Source organism: Rhinopithecus bieti, unplaced genomic scaffold (assembly GCF_001698545.2).
Source record: "Rhinopithecus bieti isolate Rb0 unplaced genomic scaffold, ASM169854v2 scaffold_11966, whole genome shotgun sequence".
In the NCBI taxonomy this organism is placed as follows: Eukaryota; Metazoa; Chordata; class Mammalia; order Primates; family Cercopithecidae; genus Rhinopithecus; species Rhinopithecus bieti.
This window is the reverse complement of record NW_016807254.1, coordinates 1852905-1874937: the sequence shown is the minus strand read 5'-3', so window position 1 is coordinate 1874937 and position 22033 is coordinate 1852905. Positions and strand designations below refer to the sequence as shown.

The window sequence follows — 22033 nt, the reverse complement described above, 5'->3', positions numbered from 1 at the left end:
GTGCATGTTGGGAGACACTGAGCTTGGTGAGGGTAGAGGCGGATCAGGCAGCTGCTTGATTAGGCTGCACCTGTGAAATCCCAGTCACAATATTCTCAACCATTCTTTTTCCTTTCTCCCTTTACTCCCTTTAGAATGCACCTCCCAGGGGTGGATTGTGGTTTGGGCCTCCATAGTACTCCAGACAGGGCTCACAAAATCTCACCTGGAGCTGATGCTCCCCCTGTTAACTCCCCTATATGGAGTCTCATAGAGTAATGGATACGACCAAGGAATACCACAGTGCACAGGTCCCTCTATTGGCTCCAGGGACATCTGATCTTTCTAGTCAGGTGAGTGGTGTTTTCAGACATGTCAAGTTTTTACAGAGTGTTTCCTCCCTTTCTGGACTGGAAAACAGAGGCTGACAGGTCTGAGTTAAGCAACAAGGGCAGTGGGTGCCAAAGAGATAGTAGCCTCTGGACTGGGTGCTGCACCAACTGAGACCAACTCCTATCCAATAGGTAGAGAACATGAGATACTCCAGAAGGGGTGGGGGTGGGGCACCAACCTGTCATTCTATTTTCTCCACAAGGACATGGCAGCAGAGGCCTGGAAGCACAATGCCTTCTTTAGGTCCTCCCAAGCTGTGGTCACCATGGGTGATATGGGTTGGATCTGTGTCCCCATCAAATCTTATGTTGAAATGCAATCCCCAGTGTTCAAGGTGCCACCCAGTGGGAGGTGTTTGGGTGTTAGGGGATGATCCCTCAAGGCTTGGTGCTGGCCTCACGATAGTGAGTGAGTTCTCATAAGATCTGGTTGTTGTCGAGTGTGGCACCTCCCTCCACCCTCTCACTCCTGCTTTTGCCATGTAAAGTGTCTGCTCCCGCTTCAACTTCTGCCCTGAGTGAAAATTTCCTGAGGCCTCCCCAGAAGCAGATGTTGATGCCATGTTTCCTGTGAAACCTGCAGAATCATGAGCCAATTACAATTTTTCTTGTAAGTTACCCAGTCTCAGGTATTCCTTCATAGTGATGCAGGAATGGCCTAATACAATGGGTCAACTGATGAACTGTTGGATCAGCCACGCTGTAACTTATTCTCTCACAGACCACAGAGGCCCTCTCATCCTGCCATGAAAAGGAACCAGAGGTGCCCTGTTTTAACTTAATTGGCCTAAAGTGGCAAAATGTCATGACCACAATTAGTAAAACCTTGATGGGTTAATAATTTAATACACTATTTTCTTTTTTTCTTCTTTTTTTTTTTTTTAGACGGATCTTGCTCTGTCACCCAGGCTGGAGTGCAGTGGCATGATCTCCACTCACTGCAACCTCTGCCTCTTGGGTTCAGGCGATTCTCCTGCCTAGGCCTCCCAAGTAGCTGAGATTACAGGCACCACCTGTATTTTTAGTAGAGATAGGGTTTCGCCATGTTGGCCAGACTGGTTTTGAACCCCTGACCTCTGGTGATCCACACACCTCAGCCTCCCAAAGCGCTGAGATTACAGGCATGAGCCACCGTGCCCGGCCTGACACACTACTTTTATTTGATTACACGAAAGATAAGTGTCCCAGTGGCAATGATGAAAACAAGGACTGCAATAATGCTAGCCCTTTTTGAAGGGACCTTATAAACAATAGTGTAGGGGTGAAACTGAGCTCATGCAACTATGACTTAGCTGCAAATGGCTGTGCCTCCATACTCTTGAGTAGGCCACTGAACAATAAAATGGGATAAAGGGTGCTATATACACCTGAGAGCTACATATTTCTTTATGGGCGGTCTGAAGGTGACCCAAGAATGGGATGAGCAATGTCTGTGCCTGGAAATCTAGTGGATGGTGGGGTCCTGCATGCTGGGGGTGCCCCTATATACCACTCCTGGGAATGAGATTCATCACTGGGCCGGCAGACTAAAGCTGTACACCTGGCCAACTAGAGATATATCAGAAGGTATAAGTGACTCTGGGTTTACATTATGAGATCTTTAATAGCATGCATAGGAGTCAGCACTCCTAAATAAATCATCATAAGCCTGTCCCTGACAATGACAGATGTTGCTTCCTTTCCTGCCACTGTTTTGGTAGCTCAGCAGACATCCTTCAACTCTCTTGGGAAGATTATTTTAGACAACAGAATCGCTCTAGACCACCTTTTAGCCCAACTGGGAAGAGTGTATGCAACTGCCAACACCTCCTGCTGTACCTGGATAAACAACTCAGGTACTGCTGAAATGCAGATAGAGAAGATCTGATTGCAGACAGTGGGGCCACTGAAAGAATTTTCTCTGAGCCCTTTAGCAACTTCTAACCTCGATGCTGGGATCCCAGGCTGTTACTGCCCGGGCAGGCCTGCTCGTCCTCCTTGTGGTATAGTCCCCTCGGGCATAGTGAAAAGTATTGTAGCTACGGTTTGCAGGTCACAAGAATAACGCAGAATGTGCTGGATCAGCTACATCTGGATATAGGGAGGGTCTGGCTGAAACAGCCAGGGCTCTGTTCCAGTCCCCCCAAAACAGGAGATCTTTCCACACTGTAGCCCAGTATGTCATGCTGTCCCTGAGGTATAAAACCAGGGCGGGCTGCTTCCCTGTGTGCCTCAGTTGTGGTGCAAGTGGGGCACAGGCAGATGAGATGTCATCCACCCTGGGGAAGTCCCTGAGCCTTGGGGGATCAGCTGGCAATGAATCCTGGACTTCTGTTGTCCCTTGCTGGTGATCTATAATAACAGGTGCACTTCATCTAACTCGTGTGTGGAGAAATGATCTGTTTCACTATACTCAGAAAAACTGGGAACCAGTACATAGTGAGCCTGCTTCACAGGCACAATATTTACAGACTCATTAGTGCTCATAAAAGCTGGCAGCAGGATTTTGGGAGAGAGCTCCGCCGCAATCTGGTGTTTCATCTCTTGGGAAGTTAGGGTTCTGTGGGTGTTATGTGCTCTTCTTGTTTATCACACATACAGCATTTCATTACATGCAGATTGTGGAGGCCCCAGAAGGGAAAAGTCCCCATGGTGTGCTCCTTCCTCCATCCTGATACCAACCTACACATTTTCTAAACCTTAATGTCAGTCAAAAGGGAGGAGGTTAGCGAAGAGTGGGAAGGCTTCACATGGAAACAGTAAACATGAATGCTAAGATTAATTCTAGCACCTATTAGTAAGCCTAAAGCCTCCATTCTCCCATACACGTGGGGCCATTTTGATGTGGATACATACCTCCTACTCATTAGTACAAAATCCTTTGCACCAGCCAGTTACGGTGGCTCATGTCTGTAATCCCAGTACTTTGGGAGGCCGAGGCAAGCGGATCACCAGAGGTAGGAAGTTTGAGACCAGCCTGACCAACATGGAGAAACCCCGTCTCTACTAAAACTACAAAATTAGCTGGGGGTCGTGGTGCATGCTTGTAATCCCAGCTACTCGGGAGGCTGAGGCAGGAGAATAGCTTGAACCCCAGAGGCAGAGGTTGTGGTGAGCCGAGATCATGCCATTGCACTCTACTCCAGCCTGGACAAGAGCAAAACTCCATCTAAAAAAAAAAACCTTTGCACTGAGGACTTCAGAGCCACACTGGCTGAAAAGAGTCAATTTGCAAATCACATTTTCTACAGAACACTAAATAGGGTATCTGTTACTCTTCTTATATTACTTAAGGTTTAGTGCCCATTGGTTTGTGTTAATGGTCCCTCAGGGAACAACACACAGTCCTGTCCTTGGAACCACAGCTACAATTGCATTCCCCCTTCTTATCTACATGGACCTGGGGCTCCATGATTGAAATCATCTGCTCTGGCTGCCTGCCTCGGCATCCCTATCACACTTAGAAAGTCATTGAAGCCAATTCAGTGATTCCTCAAGTCCAGCCAGAGACTGTAACCAGGAAACAGAAGTGTTTCTTTATCAGCCCGCCCATGATTGCTTGCTGCTTATGTGCATGAATATAGGCCAAGACTAAATAGCAAAACAATCTGGTTCAACAGGTCAAGCATTCTGGAGGATTGTAGGCCACTTTTCCCATTCTTCAGACCCTACAGATTGGCTAACCCTCCACCCACTTCCCACTGCCTTCATCCTGGCCAGTGCCAGTGTACAGACGTGCCTCATTCCCCAATAGCCTTGAGTAGCCAGATGACAGAATTCTGGGCAACTAGAACAGTAATCTCTTGGTCAAATGTTTAGTGAGGCTGCAAGGAGATAATTCTGTGAACTTTTACTTTTCAGGAAATCTGGAAACCTACAGTCTGCATGCCTGATCAGCAAAGAAGGAGCTCTCTGTGGGCACCAGAGACAGGGACCCAATGTGGAGACCTGCAAGCACAGGGCAGGGTTCCTGAGCATTGAAGAGAATATGCAGGAGAACAGAACAGAAATGGAAAGAATATGCGAGTTGTCTTTCTCGGTGTTATTCCATGACACATGGTGACTGAAAGAGGCTGAGAAGATCTGGACAGGAAGTCTGGAATGGTCAGGCTGTGATTCAGAGAGGCGCATGACAAGGAAGGTGGATTTTAAGGCTGGAAATCTGAGGGTCAGTGGTCCAAGTCACTTAGAGACAGAATCACAGCACAGCCCTGGCTGATGGCAAACTAAGGAGGACAAGAGGACTGGAAAGAATTCTGCTAACAGGCAGGAGCTAGTAAGGATGAATTTGTAGCAGAATTAGCAAGTGGAGAGGATGATTTTTGGCCATTTTTCCTATGCTTCAAGAAAACAGGAGATAACTAGAAGGACTGGAGAACAGGGTTGCCAGAACTAGTGGGAAGCCCCCTAGAAATGGTGACATCACCCACCAAACAGACTCCACCAAGGCCACACCTGGCCTTATGTCTCCTTCACCTTTCTGGCCCCACACAGCCACCAGACAGCTATACCCAGCAGCTTCCCACAAAGCCATAGAGTGCCCAGAGTGAGCCCCAGCAGAAACACAAAAACATCAAGCAGGTACTGCTCATGCCACGGCTGCTGGAAGACATAGGGCTTGAGGTGAGTCGCCCCCCCTGTCTGGAGGACGTGGTCAATCCAGCCCACCAGCCGCTGTGTGGGGCTGAGCGGGTGGGAGCGCAGGATGACGCTGGCAGCCACTGCTGCAGACTTGTACCTGTTGAGAGAGACAGAGAGCGGGCATTACTAATGTGACCTCGCAAGAGTTAGACTGTGTGATCCGTTCTATATGCTGCACGAAAGACTAAGTTTCAAGGAAATTTTGTTGCCTTTGACGTCATTTATCTGGGTCCCCTTGAAGTTTAATCATGACACCTACATGTGAAGATCCATGCATAATGCTGAAAGTCTCAAACTTCAAAAAAGTGACTAAGTCCACAAAGACTAGTCCCTACTCCAAGGAGGTTTATGATGTACCCTAGGAAAATTATATATGATGTAATTATTATATATATACATGTAGCACCTCCATTGTGCCAGTCTCTAGATGGGGTGACAAATCTCACTGTAGGGAATGTCAGGCACAGGCTAAAGCCTACACATTCCTGCAGCATCAGAACGTCATGTTGACCAGGGCTGACTTCCTGGGCTGCAGGCTGCATATTTGTACCACATACTTAGTAGCACCCTGTACTTGGTTTCACCATGTCGAAGTTCTCAAACTTTATAATAGGAGGCTCCACATTTTTATTTTACACCATGTCCCACAAATTGTGAAGCTGGCCCTAGTTATGTACAATGTCTAAGGACCATCCCAGCTCAGAATGGTCATTTTGGGTCTAGGTCATTGAAAAATCCAATGAAAGTTACAAACACATTTTTCAGAAAATGACCATCAGCAATACATAAAATTGCAAATATATACAACTGATCTGAAGTTAACCAACCCATGGAAATTAATGACTCTTCTAGGGCTAAGAACCACGAGCTATGTGGTTGTTTTAAGTCACCTAGTGAGAATTGCTGAGTGTCTCCTAATACATGTTAAGCTTTGAGGTCTGATTTTGGTTTGTGCCTTTGAAACTCCAATAAATTATTCACTTATTACATGAGGTGTATTTTTCTCTTCACATGAGATCACTGTGCTGGATATGTAGTTAGTTACCTTGGAGGTCACTGGGCCCCTTCTATTGCCTCACTTAACTAAAACTCATTAACCATTTACTTTGTGGCACACCATGTGCTAGGCACTAAGAAGACAGCAGAAAACAAGAGACACATGCTGCTGTCCTCATTAAGCTAACTCTCCAATCTCTGGTTGGAAGGTGAGGGGGACAAATAATAAATGAAAACATAAGCCAGGCATGGTGGCTTATGTGATCCCAGCTACTCAGGAGGCTGAAGCAGAAGGATCATTTGAGCCCAGGAGTTTGAGACCAGCCTGGGCAACATAAAGAGACTCTGTAAACAAACACATAAATAGCTGAGGTAATTACAGACCTTAAGAAGTGTTAAGAAGGAAATGATATAATGGGGGTGGGTGAGAGAAGAGGTTACTTAGGACTGTCGGAGGTGAACTCTAAGAAGAAATGGGTTGGAGATGAGGCCGGAATGTGATGAAGGAGCCAGTATGTGAAGAGGCAGCACCACAAACAAAAGGCCAAGGGGGAGAAGAGTGTGGAGTATTTGGGGAACAGAAAGGCAATCACCTGCCTCAATTGGAATCCCGCTGACCTGAATTCCAATTGACCTGAAATACAACTCACAGAGACCCTGTATACATGGTCCAGGTTCTCCAAAATGAAAAAGTAGGAAATGATTCTTAGCATCTAACTTAAATGCTCTAGTCTTGCTCTCAGAGGACACAGGTCAGCTGTTGGCATCACACACATATTATCCCATGTCCCAGAAAATACAGTTTTAATCTAAAGCAAAACAAAGCAAAACCAAAGAAACAGACTCCCACAGTACCCTTAGTGTTTTTGCCTTCATTCATCATTATGACCACAACCCCAGAGAGCTGCATACCTCTTGTCTTCCATGATTTGTTTCATCTTAAGAGCCAATGTCTCTGCCTTGAGCTTCTTTAACTGAATAGAGACACCAAAGTTTTTGGCTTCTACTCGGACCATGTTTTCAGGCTGGTCTCCAAAGAGAGGGATCCCCACCATGGGCACACCATGCTGAATGGCCTCCATTATGCTATTCTGCCCACCATGGGTGACAAACAGACGGATGCTGGGGTGAGCTGTTGTAAATAAGAAAGAGAGTGGGACACTTCAGGATGAAAAATTCAAGATATCAGGCAGAGATGAAGGGGATAAGAAGGTGCCAAGCGGATCTAGCAGTGTGTTGGAGACATTGTATCTAATGACTGTGCTTGGGACACATCCAAGGTTACAGTTCCAAGATACAAGATTCCAAGCATTGTTATTAAATGGAAACATCTTCCCTCAGGCAGAAACTCAGCTAAGGCTTAGAATTGAGTGACTTCTGTAGAGAAGAGTGCTAAGCAAGGCATCCATCTCTATCTGTCCATCCATTCTTCCTTCTCTCTGTCTTCCCTGTGCCTCTCTTTGCTTCTGTCATCTGTATTCTGTGTGTCTCTCTGTTTCTACCTCCTCTGTCTGTCTATATTGAGCCCTCTTTTATCCACTAACAGCTAATTTCCCTTTTCTTGTATTCCTGACATATTTGTTGACAACACAACTCATGTGTCACTCATAAAACTTGTATTGACTGTATGGTGTCCTCAATTATAAGAGAAGCCCCTTGAAAGTAGACTAGATCTTTCACCTCTGTATTTCCAGTTCCTGTCTTTCCATGCCAGCATTACTTAGAGCTAACTAAAGTGATTGTTGATAACGACAAGCACATCTCAACCTGGGTCACTCAACTGCAATGTGCATCAGACTCCGTGTCTCTTCTTTGAAATGGGAGGCATATGCCCTACCCCAGAATTTTAAAATATATATTTACAGAAGTAGGACCAGGAATCTACTTCTTAAATTGCCCAGATTCTTTTGAGCCATAATCTTGGTTATGAATCTCTGCTCTAGTCAGTGTCTATGGCAGCACTTGGCATGGAGAATACCTGTTGGGGGTGAGGCAGCTCTCTAGTCCCAGACAATTCGGTAGACCAAATCACCAACTGTGAAGTTGCTAAGCCTGGCACACAGGTATGTTGGCACATCCTAAAAACATCATTGGCATTAATCTTGTGATGGTAGAAATTGCTCAGACCCTTAGTAAATTAAGAGAATGTGTCCATATTTATGTGTGGATGTGTGTTTGTGTAAGTCCATGTGGCCAAACTGGTGCTCACAAAGTCACTAAAGTGAGTGGCAACTCTCCCAATCCCTGGTATATACATTCAGAGTTGATAGGTTGTCTTTAATCTTATTTGGGTGACCTTGTCCAAGACCAAATGCAGTAGGGTTAAAGAGACTTGACAGGAATATCACATAGGACTGCAGACATCAGGTCTGGGATAGAAAAGAATGAAGGAAAGATGGCTGCTTTGACATCTGATCCCATTGGAAGTATAGCTTTGTTTCCCAAGAACTCCCACTGGCTGCTACTTTTCTGTCCACTGAGCCTTACCTGTGCCATTCAACAGTGGATACAAATGTCCAGCTAAAGGTCAGAGCCCAGATGAGCCCCAAAGACAAGTCAGTGGAAGGAGAGGGGCAGTCCTGGGCAGCCCTTACCCAGGAGGTCACTCTGAGGAAGCCAGTCCACAATTTTCACATTTGCAGCCAGGTGGACATCTTTGGGCCAATGAGAACACTGGCACTTCCATATCACCCCTTGGGGTAGGTAGGCAAAGGCATTGTTCATCTCCTTGAAGATTTCCGGATTCTGACAGGTGTTCACCATGGAACCCAAGGTCACAAGGACAAATCCAGAGTCCCCAAACTTGGCAATGAAGTTCTCCAAGTCCTGGAGAAAGATTACCAAGGTAAAGAGGTGACAAAATTATTGGTAAAAGTCTAGTTGACCAGAAAATGAAAGCCAGACTATTTACTAACACAGTGCCCTGTCCTCACTGTCCCAAAGCTATTATTATAGCTCCTAAGATAGCGCAATACTAGCTGCACTGTGGTCATGTCCTTTGTGTTGGTGAGAACATCTTTCTTCTTGAAATTCTGACCCTACTATCAGGGCCTTTCTTGACCTTCCACCCATTATAGGCTCAGGGACTCACAGGAGTTTTCCAAGGTCAGACTCGAGGTAATAGTATCTGGAAGCGTACTAGTAGGTGGCCAGGGTCCAACATGAGGAGTGGGATTTCTGGAGGCTGGAATAGAGAAGCTGGGAGAACACCTCCACTGCAGGCAGAAACGGTGGCAGAATAGGGTAAGGCTCCTCTCCATCTACACAAAATGTATTATTTTAGTGTGTTTTCCTCTAATGTTTTATGATAGTCTAGGTCACTGATCTTTTTGTACATACTTCATCCTCTACCTCAGTAGTTCACCCACAGGACTACAGATTATAACCACAGAGAAAGATTTTTTAAAAGCAGCAATGCCATAGGGAGGTGGAGCCAGATGGCAGAAGAGAACCCTGAAGTGATTGTGCCCCCCACAGGAATACCAAATTAACAACTATCCACAAGAAAACACCTTCAAAAGAACAAAAAAAAAAATCAGGTGAGCAATCACCATTCCTGGTTTTAACATCATACCGAGGAAAGTGGCACTGAGAAGGTAGGAACGACAGTCTTCAATTACCATGTGGTGCAGAGAGAGAATCTGTGTGCTTAGGGGATGCAGAGCACAGAGGCTATAGACTTTGCACTGGAAGTCAGTGCTCTGCAGTCACAGAGCAAAGCAACACAGGGAAGAATTTAGCTGGCACCCATGCATGGAGCATTCAGATGAGCCCTTGCTAGAAGGGAATCATCCACCTCAGCAGTAGGGACCTCAGTGCTGGTTAGACCAACCACCACAGGCTAAAGTGCTCTGGGGTTCTAAATAAACTTGAAAGGCAATCTAGGCCACAGGAACTAAAATTCCTTGGTGCACATGACCTGGTGAGACACCAGCCAGGGCAACCAAAGGAGTGCTTGTGTCACCCCTCCGCCAACTCCAGGCAGGGCAGCCCACAGCTCCAGGAGAGACTCCTTCCTTGAGGAGAGGAGAGAGAAGAGTTAAAAAGTCTTTATCTTGCAATTTGGGTACTAGTTTAGCTACAGTAAAATTAAGCACCAAGGAGAATCCTAACATCTCCACATCTAGGCCTTAGCTCCTGGACAATATTGCTAGACATGCCCTGGGTCAGAAGAGAACCTACTGCCCCGAAGGGAGAGACCTAAGCCTGGCAGGATTCACCACCTGCTAATTCAAAAGCCCTTGGGCCTAAAATAGACATCAGCAGTAGCCAGGCAGTACTTCTCACAGGCCTGGGGTGGGGTGGCCACAGGTGAGACTTCTGCTTTAGGAAGGGAGGGAAGAGAGTAAGTAGATCCCTACAATTCCCAATTCCAGGACCCAGTTCCCAGACAGAATTCTTAGACCCAACCTGGGCCAGAAGGGAACCTGCTGCCTTAAAGGGAAAGGTATAGGCTTGGAAGAATTCACCACCTGTTGACTAAAGAGCTCTAGAGCCTTGAATAAACATCAGCAGTAACCAGGCAATAGTTATCATAGGTCTTGGACGAGGTCCAGTGCTCTGTTTGGTTTCAAGCATAATCCAGCACAATTTCAGTGGAGGTGGTCATGAGAGTGTTTGTGTCACCCCTCCCCCAACTCCAGGCAGCTTAGCACAGGGAGAGAGAGAACCTCTGTTGGTATATAGGAAAGTAAGAGAAGAGAATCAGAGACTCGGCCTGGTAATCCAAGAAATTCTCCTGGCTCTTACCTAAGACCACCAAGGTGGTATTTCTACAAGGCTGCAAGAGTCAGCATGACTGGGCTTGGAGTGCCCCCTAATGCAGACACAGGTGCAGTGACCAAAGACTTAGATCACAACACTCAATTCCCTTTGAACACTTGGAAAGCTTTCTCAAGAAGGATAGGTACAAACAAGCTCAGACTGCAAACATTAAAATAAATACTTAACTCTTCAATGCCCAGACATTGATGAACAAGTTACAAGCATCAAGACCATCCAGGAAAACATGTCTTCACCCAATGAACCAAATAAGGCACCAGCAACTAATCCTGGAGACACAGAAAAATGTGACCTTTCAGACAGGTAAATCAAAATAACCGTTTTGAGGAAGCTCAGTGACATTCAAGATAACACAGAGAAGAAATTCAGAATCCTATCAGCTAAATTTAGCAAAGAGATTGAAAGAATTAAAAATAAAAAAGTAGAAATTCTGGAGTTGAAAACGCAATTGACATATTGAAGAATGCCTCAGAGTCTCTTAAGAGAAGAACTGACCGTGCAGAAGAAAGAATAAGTGAACTTAGACAACATAATAAGATATAAATAGAAACAACAAAAACTTAGCGAACTGGGAGATAAAGTGTAGAATTTCTTTACTGCTCTTTTTTGCTTAATTGTTTGTTTCTTTTTGCAATCAAAGTTAAGTTGTCATCAGTTTAAAATAATGGGTTATAAGATGTTACTTGCAAGCCTTGTAGTAACCTCAGATCACAAAACTTAAAACAGATACACAAAAAATTAAATTCAAGAAATTAAAACACACCACCAGAGAAAATAATTTTCACTAAAAGGAAGACAAGAAGAAAGGAAAGAAGAAAGAGAAGATCACAAAACAACCAGAAAACAAATAACAAAATGGCAGGAGTAAGTTCTTACTTACAAATAATAACATTGAATGTAAACGGACTAAACTCTCCAATCAAAACAGAAAGAGTGACTGAATAAATAAAAAAAGAGACTTAACATGTTGCCTCCAAGAAACACACTGCCTATGAAAACACAGACTGAAAATAAAGGGATAGAAAAGATATTCCATGAAAGTGGAAAGCAAGAAAAAAGAAGGAGTAACTATACTCACATCAGATAAAAGAGATATCAAGACAAAACCATGAAAAGAGACAAAGAAGGTTACTATATAATTTTATAAAGGTTGATTCAGCAAGCATATATAACAATTATATATATAGGCACTGGAGCCCCCAGACATATAAAGCAAACATTATTAGAGATAAAGAGAGAGATAGTCCCCAATACAATAATAGATGGAAAATGTAACACTTTCAGCATTGGACACAGCATCCAGACAGAAAATCAACAAAGAAGCATTGAATTTAATCTGCACTACAGATTAAGTGAACCTAATAATATTTGTAGAAATTTTCATACAATGACTGCAAAAAAGACATTCTTCTCCTTGGTACATGGACCATGTTTAAGTGTAGACCATACATTAGGCCATAAAACAACTTTTATGAAATTCAAAAAAATTGAAATTATATCAACTGCCTTCTTAGACCACAATGGAATAAAACTATAAGTCAATAACAAGAGGAACTCTGGATATTATACAAATGCATGGAATAAAACAATAGGCCCCTGAATGACCAGTAGGTCAATGAAGTAATTAAGAAGGAAATTTAAAAATTTGTTGAAACAAATGATAATGAAAACAAAGCATACCAAAACCTATGAGATACAGTAAAAATAATACTGAGGAAATTTTATAGCTATAAGGGCCTACATCAAAAGAGTGAGACTTCAAATAAACCATCTAAGGATGCATCTTAAAGAATTGAAAAATCAAGAGCAAACCAAACCCAAAATTAGTAGAAGAAAGAAAGATCATAGCAGAAATAAATGAAATTTAAAATTAAAAAATAAAAGATCAATGAAATGAAAAGTTTGGTTTTGAAAAGATAAGAAAATAGACAACCCTTTAGCCAAACTAAGAAAAGAGAGAAAATCCAAATAAAGTCAGAGCTAAAGAAAAAAGACGTTACAACGGATGCTACAGAAATTCAAAGGATCATTAGAAACATCTATGAGCAACTGTATGCCAATAAATTGGAAAACCTAGAAGAAATGAATACATTCCTAAACACATAAAACTTACCAAGATTATTCCATGAAGAAATCCTGAACCTGAACAGACCAATAACAAGTAATGAGACTGAAGTTGTAATAAAAAGTCTCCTAGCAAAGAAAAGCCTAGGACCCAATGGCATCAATGCTGAATTTTACCAAACATTTAAAAAACTAATACCGATCCTACTCAAACTATTCTAAAAACCATAGAAGAGAAGGGAATAAAAGGCCTGTATTACCTTTATAACAAAACCAGACAAATACACATCAGAAAAAGTAAACTACAGGTTAATATCTCTGATGAACATTAAAGCAAAAATCCTTGACAAAATATAGCAAACCAAAATCAACAACACATTAAAAAGATCATTCATCATGACCAAGGGGGATTTATCTGAGGGATTCAAGGATTGTTCAACATATGCAAATCAATCAATGTGATTCATCATATCAACAGAACGAAGGAAAAAAACCATATGATCATATCAATTGATGCTGAAAAAGCATCCAATAAAATTCAAAGTCCCTTCATGATAAAAATCCTAAAAAAACTGAGTATAGAAGCAACATACCTCAACACAATAAAAGCCATATATGACACACACAAAGTTAGTATCACACTGAATGGGGAAAAACTGAACACCATTCCTCTAACATGACAAGGATGCCCACTTTTACCGCTGTTATTCAACATAGTATTGGAAGTTCTAGCTAGAGCAATCAGAAAACAGAAAGAAATAAAGGGCAGTTAAATTGGAAAGGGAGAAGTTAAATTATGCTAGTTTGCAAATTATATAATCTTATATTTGGAAAAACCTAAAGACTCTACCAAAATAACTATTAGAACTGATCAACAAATTTAGTAAAGTTGCAGGACACAAAATCAATATATGTAAATCAGTGGCATTTCTATATGCCAACAGTGAATAGTCTGAAAAAGAAATCAAGAAAGTAATTTCATTTACAATGTCCACAAACAAAATAAAATACCTAGCAATAAAGTTAAACAAAGAAGTAAAAGATCTCTCCAGTGAAAAAGCATCGATGCAATTATTTGAAGAAAACATTTTAAAACTGGAAAGCTATTCCACATTAATGCACTGGAAGAATCAATATTGTTAAAATGTCCATACTACCCAAAGCAATCTACAGATTCAATTCAGTCTCTATAAAAATACCAGTCACATTCTTCACAGAAGGAGGAAAAATAATCCTAAAATTTATGTGGAACCACAAAAGACCCAGAATAGCCAATGCCATCCCAAGCAAAAAGAACAAAACTGGAAGAATCATATTACCTGACTTCAAGCTATACTACAAGACTATAGTAACCAAAACTGTATGGTACTGGCATAAAAAAAGAAACATGGACCAACAGAACAGAATAGACAACCCAGCATTGAATCCATACATCTGTGGTGAACTTATTTTTGACAAGGGTGCCAAGAACATAAGGACAGTCTCTTCAATGAATGGTGCTAAAAAAAAACTAGATATGAATATGCAGAAGAATAAAACTAGACCCCTATATCTCATCATATACAAAAATCAAATCAAAATGGAATAAAAGACTTAAATGTAACACTTTGGGAGGCCGAGGCAGGTGGATCACCTGAGGTCAGGAGCTCGAGACCAGCCCAGCCAACTTGGTGAAACCCCGTCTCTACTGAAAATACAAAAACTTAGGTGGGCGCCTGTAATCCCGGCTGCTTGGGAGGCTGAGGCAGGATAATTGCTTGAATCCAGGTGGCAGAGGTTGCAGTGAGCCAAGATCACACCATTGCACTCCAGCCTGGGCAACAAGAGCAAAACTCAGTCTCAAAAAAGGAAAAGAAAAGAAAAGAAAAGAAAAGAAAAGAAAAGAAAAGAAAAGAAAAGAAAAGAAAAGAAAAAGACTGAAATCTAAGACCTCAAGCTATTAAACTACTAAAAGAAAACATTGGGGAAATGCTCCAGGATGTTGATCTGGGCGCACTTGTTTTTCTTGCGTAATACAGGCAACCAAGGGAAAAATGGACAAATGAGATCACGTCAAGTTAGAAGGCTTCTATACAACAAAGGAAAACTATCAATAAAGCGAAGAGATAACCCATGGAATGGGAAAAAATATGTGCAAATTCTTCTTCTGACAAAGGATTAATAACCAGAATACATAAAAGCTCAAACAACTCTATGAGAAAAAAAAAATCTAATAACCTGATTAAAAAATAAAAGATCTGAATGGACATTTTTCAAAAGACATACAAATGACAAACAGGCATATAAAAGGTTTGCTCAACATCATGGATTACCACAGAAATGTAAACCAAACTACAATGAGATATTATCTCACCCCAGTTAAAATGGCTTTCATCCAAAAGACAGGCAATAACAAGGATGTGGAGAAAGAAAACTTGCACACTGTTTGTGGGAATTTAAATCAGTACAACCACTATGGAAAGCAGTTTAGAGGTTTATCAAAAAACTAAAACTAGAACTGCCATATGATTCAGCAATCTCACTGCTAGGTATATACCCCAAAGAAAAGAAGTCACTATACTGAAGAGATACCTGCACTTCAGTGTTTATTGTTGCACTATTCGCTGCAGCCAAGATACGGAATCAATATAAATGTCCAACATCAGATGAATGGATAAAGAAAATATAGTATGTGTACATAATGGAGAACTCATCAGCCATAAAAAGAAAGGGATCCTGTCATTTGCAACAATATGGATGAAACTAGAGTACGTTATGTTAAGTGAACTAAGCCAGACACGGAAAGACAAACTGCATGTTCTCACTCGTTTGTGGGAGCTAAAAATTAAAACAATTAAACTCATGGAGACAGAGAGTAGAATGACTGTTACCAGAGGCTGGGATGGGGAAGTGGGTATAGTTAATGGTACAAAAATATAGTTAGAATGTATAAGGTCTAGTTTTGATAGCACAACAAGGTGACTACAGTCAACAATAACTTATAGTACATTTTCAAGTAACTAAAAGAATATAATTGGGATGTTTGTAACATAAAGAAGTGATCAATGCCTTGATGTGGTGGATTTAAAAAAAAAAAAAAAAAGCAGTAATGCTGTGTCCCGAAAGCAGCCCTGGGCAGCTTGTATCTTAAAGTCCCCCAGGTAGTTCTTAACAAAGTTAGTGTTGTGAAAGGAAAATAAATCTCAGGATCCCCAAATCTAAGCCAAAGAGAAAAGTCAAGCTGGGAACTGCATCGAGCAAAACTGCCTCCCATTCCATTCCTAAATAGGATAGCCACAGCCACAAAGATAAAAAAAAAAAAAAAAAAAAAAAAAAAAAAAAAAAAAAAACACCCCCCCCCCCCCTTTCACACAAAAAAAAATTCTTTGGAAAAAAAAAAAAAAAAAAAAAAAAAAAAAGCTGCATACCCCCCTCACCATTTGCCCACAAGAAAATTCCTTGTGGACAAAGAGCAGACAGAACTCAAAAGCATCCGTCTGCTCGCCTGAGACAAATGTTGGCTTGATTCCTCTGCCCTATTGTTTCACGAACCCAGACTAAGGTATAAGTGACTGTTTCTGTAAATTGTGCACTCAGTGAAAAGCTAATCAGAGACTCAAAAAAAATGCAATTGTTTGTCTCTTGTCTACCTATGACCTAGAATCCCCCTCTCCTGCCTTTCTGGACCAAACCAATGTTTATCTTACACATATTGACTGGTGTCTCATGTCTCCCTAAAATGTGTAAAACCAGCCTGTGCCCCAACCACCTTGGGCACATGTCGTCAGGACCTCCTGAAGCTGTCATGGATGCATCGTTAACCTTGGCAAATAAAGTTTCTAAATTGGTGAGACCAGCATCCTGTATTTTGGGCTCACAGTATCCAATGTCTTAATTTTGTGTTTAGCAAAATTTTGTCAATTCTTACTTCCAAATATTTCTTTGAACTCTGTCTGATTCTCTCTGCCCTACAAGGGCTCACTCCACCTCCCAACCCATCATTCTACTATGTGGTTCAGACTCTACTGGATTCCAGCCAGCATACCACTTACCATTCCTAAGGACTTCTTTAAAACAGCCTTGTCATCATTTTTATAATTACAAGGCAACATAAGACCATTATATAAAAATTGGAAAATGCAGAGAAGAAACTTTATTTTTTTTAGTGTATGTTGTTTCACAGTCATTACAACCCTTATTCCCATTGTTATCCTCTTAACAACGTCCTCTCCCTACTCCATGGTGGAGGCCTGATCCACCTACCTGCTAGCTAAGGTTTCTGGTAAATCCCCACAGTTTTACTCATGCAATTGAATCTTCTACTCCACCAGTGTAGCCAGCGCCACCCAGGGAACCCAGCCTTATTGCCATCTCAATTACATCTCCACATATTGGGACCCCTGCTCCCCAACCTGGGGTGCTTTCCCTCTCAGCTCCATTCCTAAAACTTCCTGCCACCAATGCAAAGCCCATATCACCTATAGATCATTCCCCACCTCTTCCTGCTCACTCAATGCAAGTTAGAAGAGTGGACACTTGGGTGGCTGGAAAGCCCAGGCCCTCAGGGCCTCTGAAATACATGGTGGTGGGAAGGTCACCTACATCACCTGAGCTTCTGTCCTCCTCTGTTTATAAAAATGAAGATGATCACACCTCCATACAGATAGAAGGATATTAAATATATGACTTCTGTAAAATGGGAACCCAGTGCTCAGAGGCAACAGGCAGCCAACTCATCCTAGCTCTCCTCCCTTTGAAAAATTTCTGTAGCAGAGGTTCTGAGTTGTGAAACTGTGCTGTGCATTCAAATCACCTGGGCAGCATTTGCAAATTACAGTAGCAGGGGTCCACCCCAGAGAAATCAAGTCAGAAGATCTGGGTGGAGCCAGGAACCAGGGCTCTACAGGCAGGGAACACTGGAGATACCACCGGCAGTTCTTGCTGTTGGTCCCGTACAGACCCACCCTGCTTACTCCGAATCCATAGTGTTGTCATTTCACTGTGAGCATCTTATCTCCTTAACAATTATTGCATGTAATGGGCACTAACTACATGTTTATTGTACACATGATCATGCAAAATAAAAATGCAAACAAAAAATTGAAACTTTAATACAGGGCTTATTTTATCAAGGCTAGGACTAGGGTGTGGCAAGATAGGAGCCAGAGGAACCCATACAAAGATGTCCTTGATCTCAGGATGGCGCAAGGCCTAACATTATACTTGCACAACCCTGAAACTCATCACTTCCTTTAAAAGCATGCCCAGGTGCCTCCCTTGCCTATCCCTACTTCAGCCTCAGGATCCTACTGGCAGGTGGCAGCCATCAACTATGCACTGAAGACCTCTGTGTGAATCCCAAACTGAATGCTGAGGGTCACTTACTTGTGGTACTGGTTTAATAGGTTTTTCCATCAAGCCTCCAACATAAACAGTGTTGGGAAGCAGAGGTCGAGCAAAATCAAAGGCAAAGTCAGAGTTAATGAACCACAACTCTGCTTTCAGTAGAAGAAGAGACAAAACTGGCCTAGAGCCTTCTGTGAAATGCTCCTTGATGGTGTTGTCAAATGCAGACTGCATGTGCCATTGCCTCCTGCAGAAACTAAAGAACATCAGAAAATTCTTCACTCGGCCCCAGAAGTCCATGTGATCAGTCAGCAAGGAATGGAATACTGGAACATAAGACAAGGGGATTGGTAGCCCAAATTCCAAAGAGCCGAATGAGGTGGAAAGAATGGCCACAAATGGCTTACTGAGCTTCTCAGCAATCAAGAAAGGACAGTAGTCAAAAGTTTCAAGTATCACCATGTCGAAGTTCTCATTCTTTAAGGAATCCATGATATCCTTTCTCCTTAAAAAATGACTGCACTGCAACGCCAAGTATTCTAGAACTTTTAATAAGTTTTCAAAATTTCCTCTGTAAGAAAAAAATAATAATAAATATTCATGGGAAGTGTTAAATTTACAGTACATAAAAGTATCTTGAGATACAAAGAAAATATCCCAGGGAAGCAACAACCTTTCTAGCAGTCACCCACAAATTCAACCCGTTTCCCACAAATGCCCTCTGCTGTAATTATCCTGGCTTAAATGTTTCTACTCCCTAGCGTGTACCCTTCTCCCTTCCCCTTTTCTCCCCTTATCCAAATCCCAACCACCATCAATGCCAACTCAAGGTCCTTCTACTCTGGGAGCCATCTCTCAGAGCAGCAGATCTCAGAGTTCCGTCTCCTTGATAAATTAGGTGACACTCTATTTAGCCCTCATTTACATACGGAGTGTTTATGAGTGATTTTCTTATTTATCCAACCAAATTGTGTAAGTAACTTGTCGAAAGAGTTTATCCATATTGATTATATGTGCTATGTTTTAGCACTGTGTGCTTGCATACGAGAGATTGCCTCAGTCAAGTTACTCTTTGATTATATTACAGCCGAATATTTCAGCTGAAAATGAGAATTCCACCTTTCTTTCCCTAGGAGTTAAGCAATGGAAAAAATAAAACAAAAGGAACCTGGTTTTGAAACACATTGCTTTTTTCTTTATTATTCTTTATTATTTACTTTTATTTATTTTCATTTTACATATTTTATATATTTATTTACATATTCGTTTACTTATTTATATTATTATCTTTATTTAATTATTTATTATTATTATTTCTTTCCACCTCAATGCAAGCTGGGGTATTCAGGTAAGATAATGTCAAAGCTTTACTGACATATGCAAAGGGACGATTCTTTTGCAACGTATTCCCAATAATGCCTGCATAGAATATGATCCTATTTTACAGAATTTGGGGGAAATAGATGAGGATGCCTAGGCCAGTTGCAATAAGTGCAAGAGCTCTAGATATCAGAAACCTACTGGCTGTATGGAAGACTGAGAGAATCAATTCCCTGACACACCTGTAACCTGTACCATTGCCCTCCAGTTAGAGAAGGTCCCTCACTAATGATATGCAGACTGACTGAAGTCATCCTCTGTTGTATATTTTTAAAGATTCACATAACAAAGGAAAAGTTGTCAAACATTTTTGAAAATTTCAGTAATGAACTGGGTGCAGTGGCTCACGCCTGTATCCCAGCACTCTGGGAGGTTGAGGAGGGTGGATCAGCCTCAGGTTAGGAGTTTGGGACCAGCCTGGCAAACATGGTGAAACCCCGTCACTACTAATAATACATAACTTAGCTGGGCATGGTGGCACACTCCTGTAATCCCAGCTACTTGGGAGGCTGAGGCAGGAGAATCGCTTGAACCCTGGAGGCAGAGGTTGCAGTGAGCTGAGATCGCGCCATTGCACTCCAGCCGGGGCAACAAAAGCAAAACTCCATCTCAAAAAAAAAGAAAGCCAGTAATGTAGTAAAAATTTTTAGACTGTAGTTCATTAATCATATTTGAAATTAAGCTAATAAATTAAAATATTTTAAGAATGCACTCTTAACTATACCTGTCCTTAAAAATATTAAACTGGGAAAGAAGAGACAAGGCATATGCTCAAAATATATAACTAACTCTGCAAGATGATATAGGCTAAGTGTCAAATGGGTGGATTAGATCAGACATATAGAGGGGTGTTCCAGCTTGGGTGAGGAGGGAGGCTTTATGGAAGAAGTCAGATTTAAGCACTACGTTGACTATTGAGTGGAATTTTCAAGGAAAGAAGAGTAGGTAAGGCCACTGCGATTAATCAAGATAGGCATGGATTTCTGTGTTTCCTCTTTTATGTCTGAGATCAAAAAGTTATGTGTTCCTTCCCATCCAGATTAAGCAAAAGGAGTCAGTTTCATGTTTCATTTGTACCAGGTTGATTGCTTTTTAAAAGAACTTTGCATGGCTGTATGTTCAACTTCTACAAACCCAATGTTCATAAGCCTTCCCTTTATTCATGAATATATGTGAGAAGAAGGGAAGACAATAAGTGGGAAAAGGTGACTCTAATTTTCCCACCAACAATGAAAACTGGAGGAGCCTATCCCAATTTCTGTGTTGGGGATATTACGGGCAATGATTGTAGGTGAAGTGTTGCAAGGAAGTCCCAGAAGAAACAATTTCCCACTTTCTGCAGGAAAGCACTCATGCTTATAGTGTAAGAAAGATGGTATAAAGAAGAATGTCCAGGGACTTTACTGGATGATGTAGTATGTAGTACTCATCTACTCCCCCTATTATCTGTCTCTCCATCTATCAATCCATCCATCCATCCATTTGTCACTTTCTCTTATTAAAATAAAATCTCATTAAAATAAAATCCAAGTATCCATGCATCCATCCATTCATTTGTATGATGAAAATAGTGACCCTTTGGTTCAAAGAATAAAAAAAAATTACCTGCCACCTAAAGTTTCTTCCAGAAAGAAATCAAAACTCTTCTTAAATTCTCTTTGATGATCTTCAGGTGCAAGCCAACTGATAACTTGATATGATTTTCCTCCTTTTAAAATCTAAGAAAACAGAAACAGATTTTAAAAAGTTAAATATGCTACACAAAAGAGTAACATTAGCATAACAATATCGAAACTTATTTCAAAGATTATGTATGTATTTGAATGATTGCTTCTTTAAGTATTTTTAATGTATGCATTTATTTATTTTTGAGACAAAGTCTTGCTCTGTCATCCAGGCTGGAGTGCAATAGCACAATCCTAGCTCATTGCAGTCTCAGCTCCCTTACAAACCACTGGGATTACAGGGGTGAGCCATTGGTATAATTTGTATTTAAATACAGTACACATTTGTTCGATTCCAGAGTCGCTGTTCTTTCCATTTTACAAAACAATAATTTTTATTATTTAAAGTGATACATGCAAATAATTTTTAAATTCAGTTAAGAAGTACTAAAAGATTTCACTAAAAGAGTAGTCTCCTACATCCTGACTTGCCAGCTTGGCCCCTTCTTCATTACCCATGTGTAATAAGAAGTCTGACTCTATTTTCACTGTTTGCCTCTTGACAAATGTCAAGCCCCAATTCCCCTTCCCAACCCCATACTTCATCTGAGCAAACTGGTAAGAAAACGCACACATACCTTCTCTCTTATACCTGGTAGGAGTTTCAATCCATGCAAGTCAGGACAATGAAGGGAAATCCTCAGCTCATCCTACCTCTCCTCACAGTAAAAACTCAAGCCAGTCATCCCTCCCTGCTCTCTAAAGCCATTTTTCAGATTTGCCTGGGAGCCTGTCCTGCTATTCTGAAAAAAAGAAAAAAAAAAAACCTCA

General features: G+C 41.5%; 1 protein-coding gene across 1 annotated transcript in view; it reads right to left on the bottom strand.

Annotated features, from left to right (window-relative positions):
• Window positions 1–4135: 4135 nt before the first annotated feature.
• Window positions 4136–22033, bottom strand: part of UGT3A2 (UDP glycosyltransferase family 3 member A2) — a 30496-nt gene continuing 12598 nt past the window's right edge. The window contains exons 4-8 of the mRNA XM_017880707.1: window positions 21144–21256; window positions 18198–18729; window positions 8582–8813; window positions 6900–7119; window positions 4136–5088 (exon numbers count right to left, since the gene is read on the bottom strand). Coding sequence (XP_017736196.1) covers window positions 4812–5088; window positions 6900–7119; window positions 8582–8813; window positions 18198–18729; window positions 21144–21256 — 1374 coding nt within the window. The 3' untranslated portion in view covers window positions 4136–4811. The remainder of the gene's footprint in view (window positions 5089–6899; window positions 7120–8581; window positions 8814–18197; window positions 18730–21143; window positions 21257–22033) is intronic.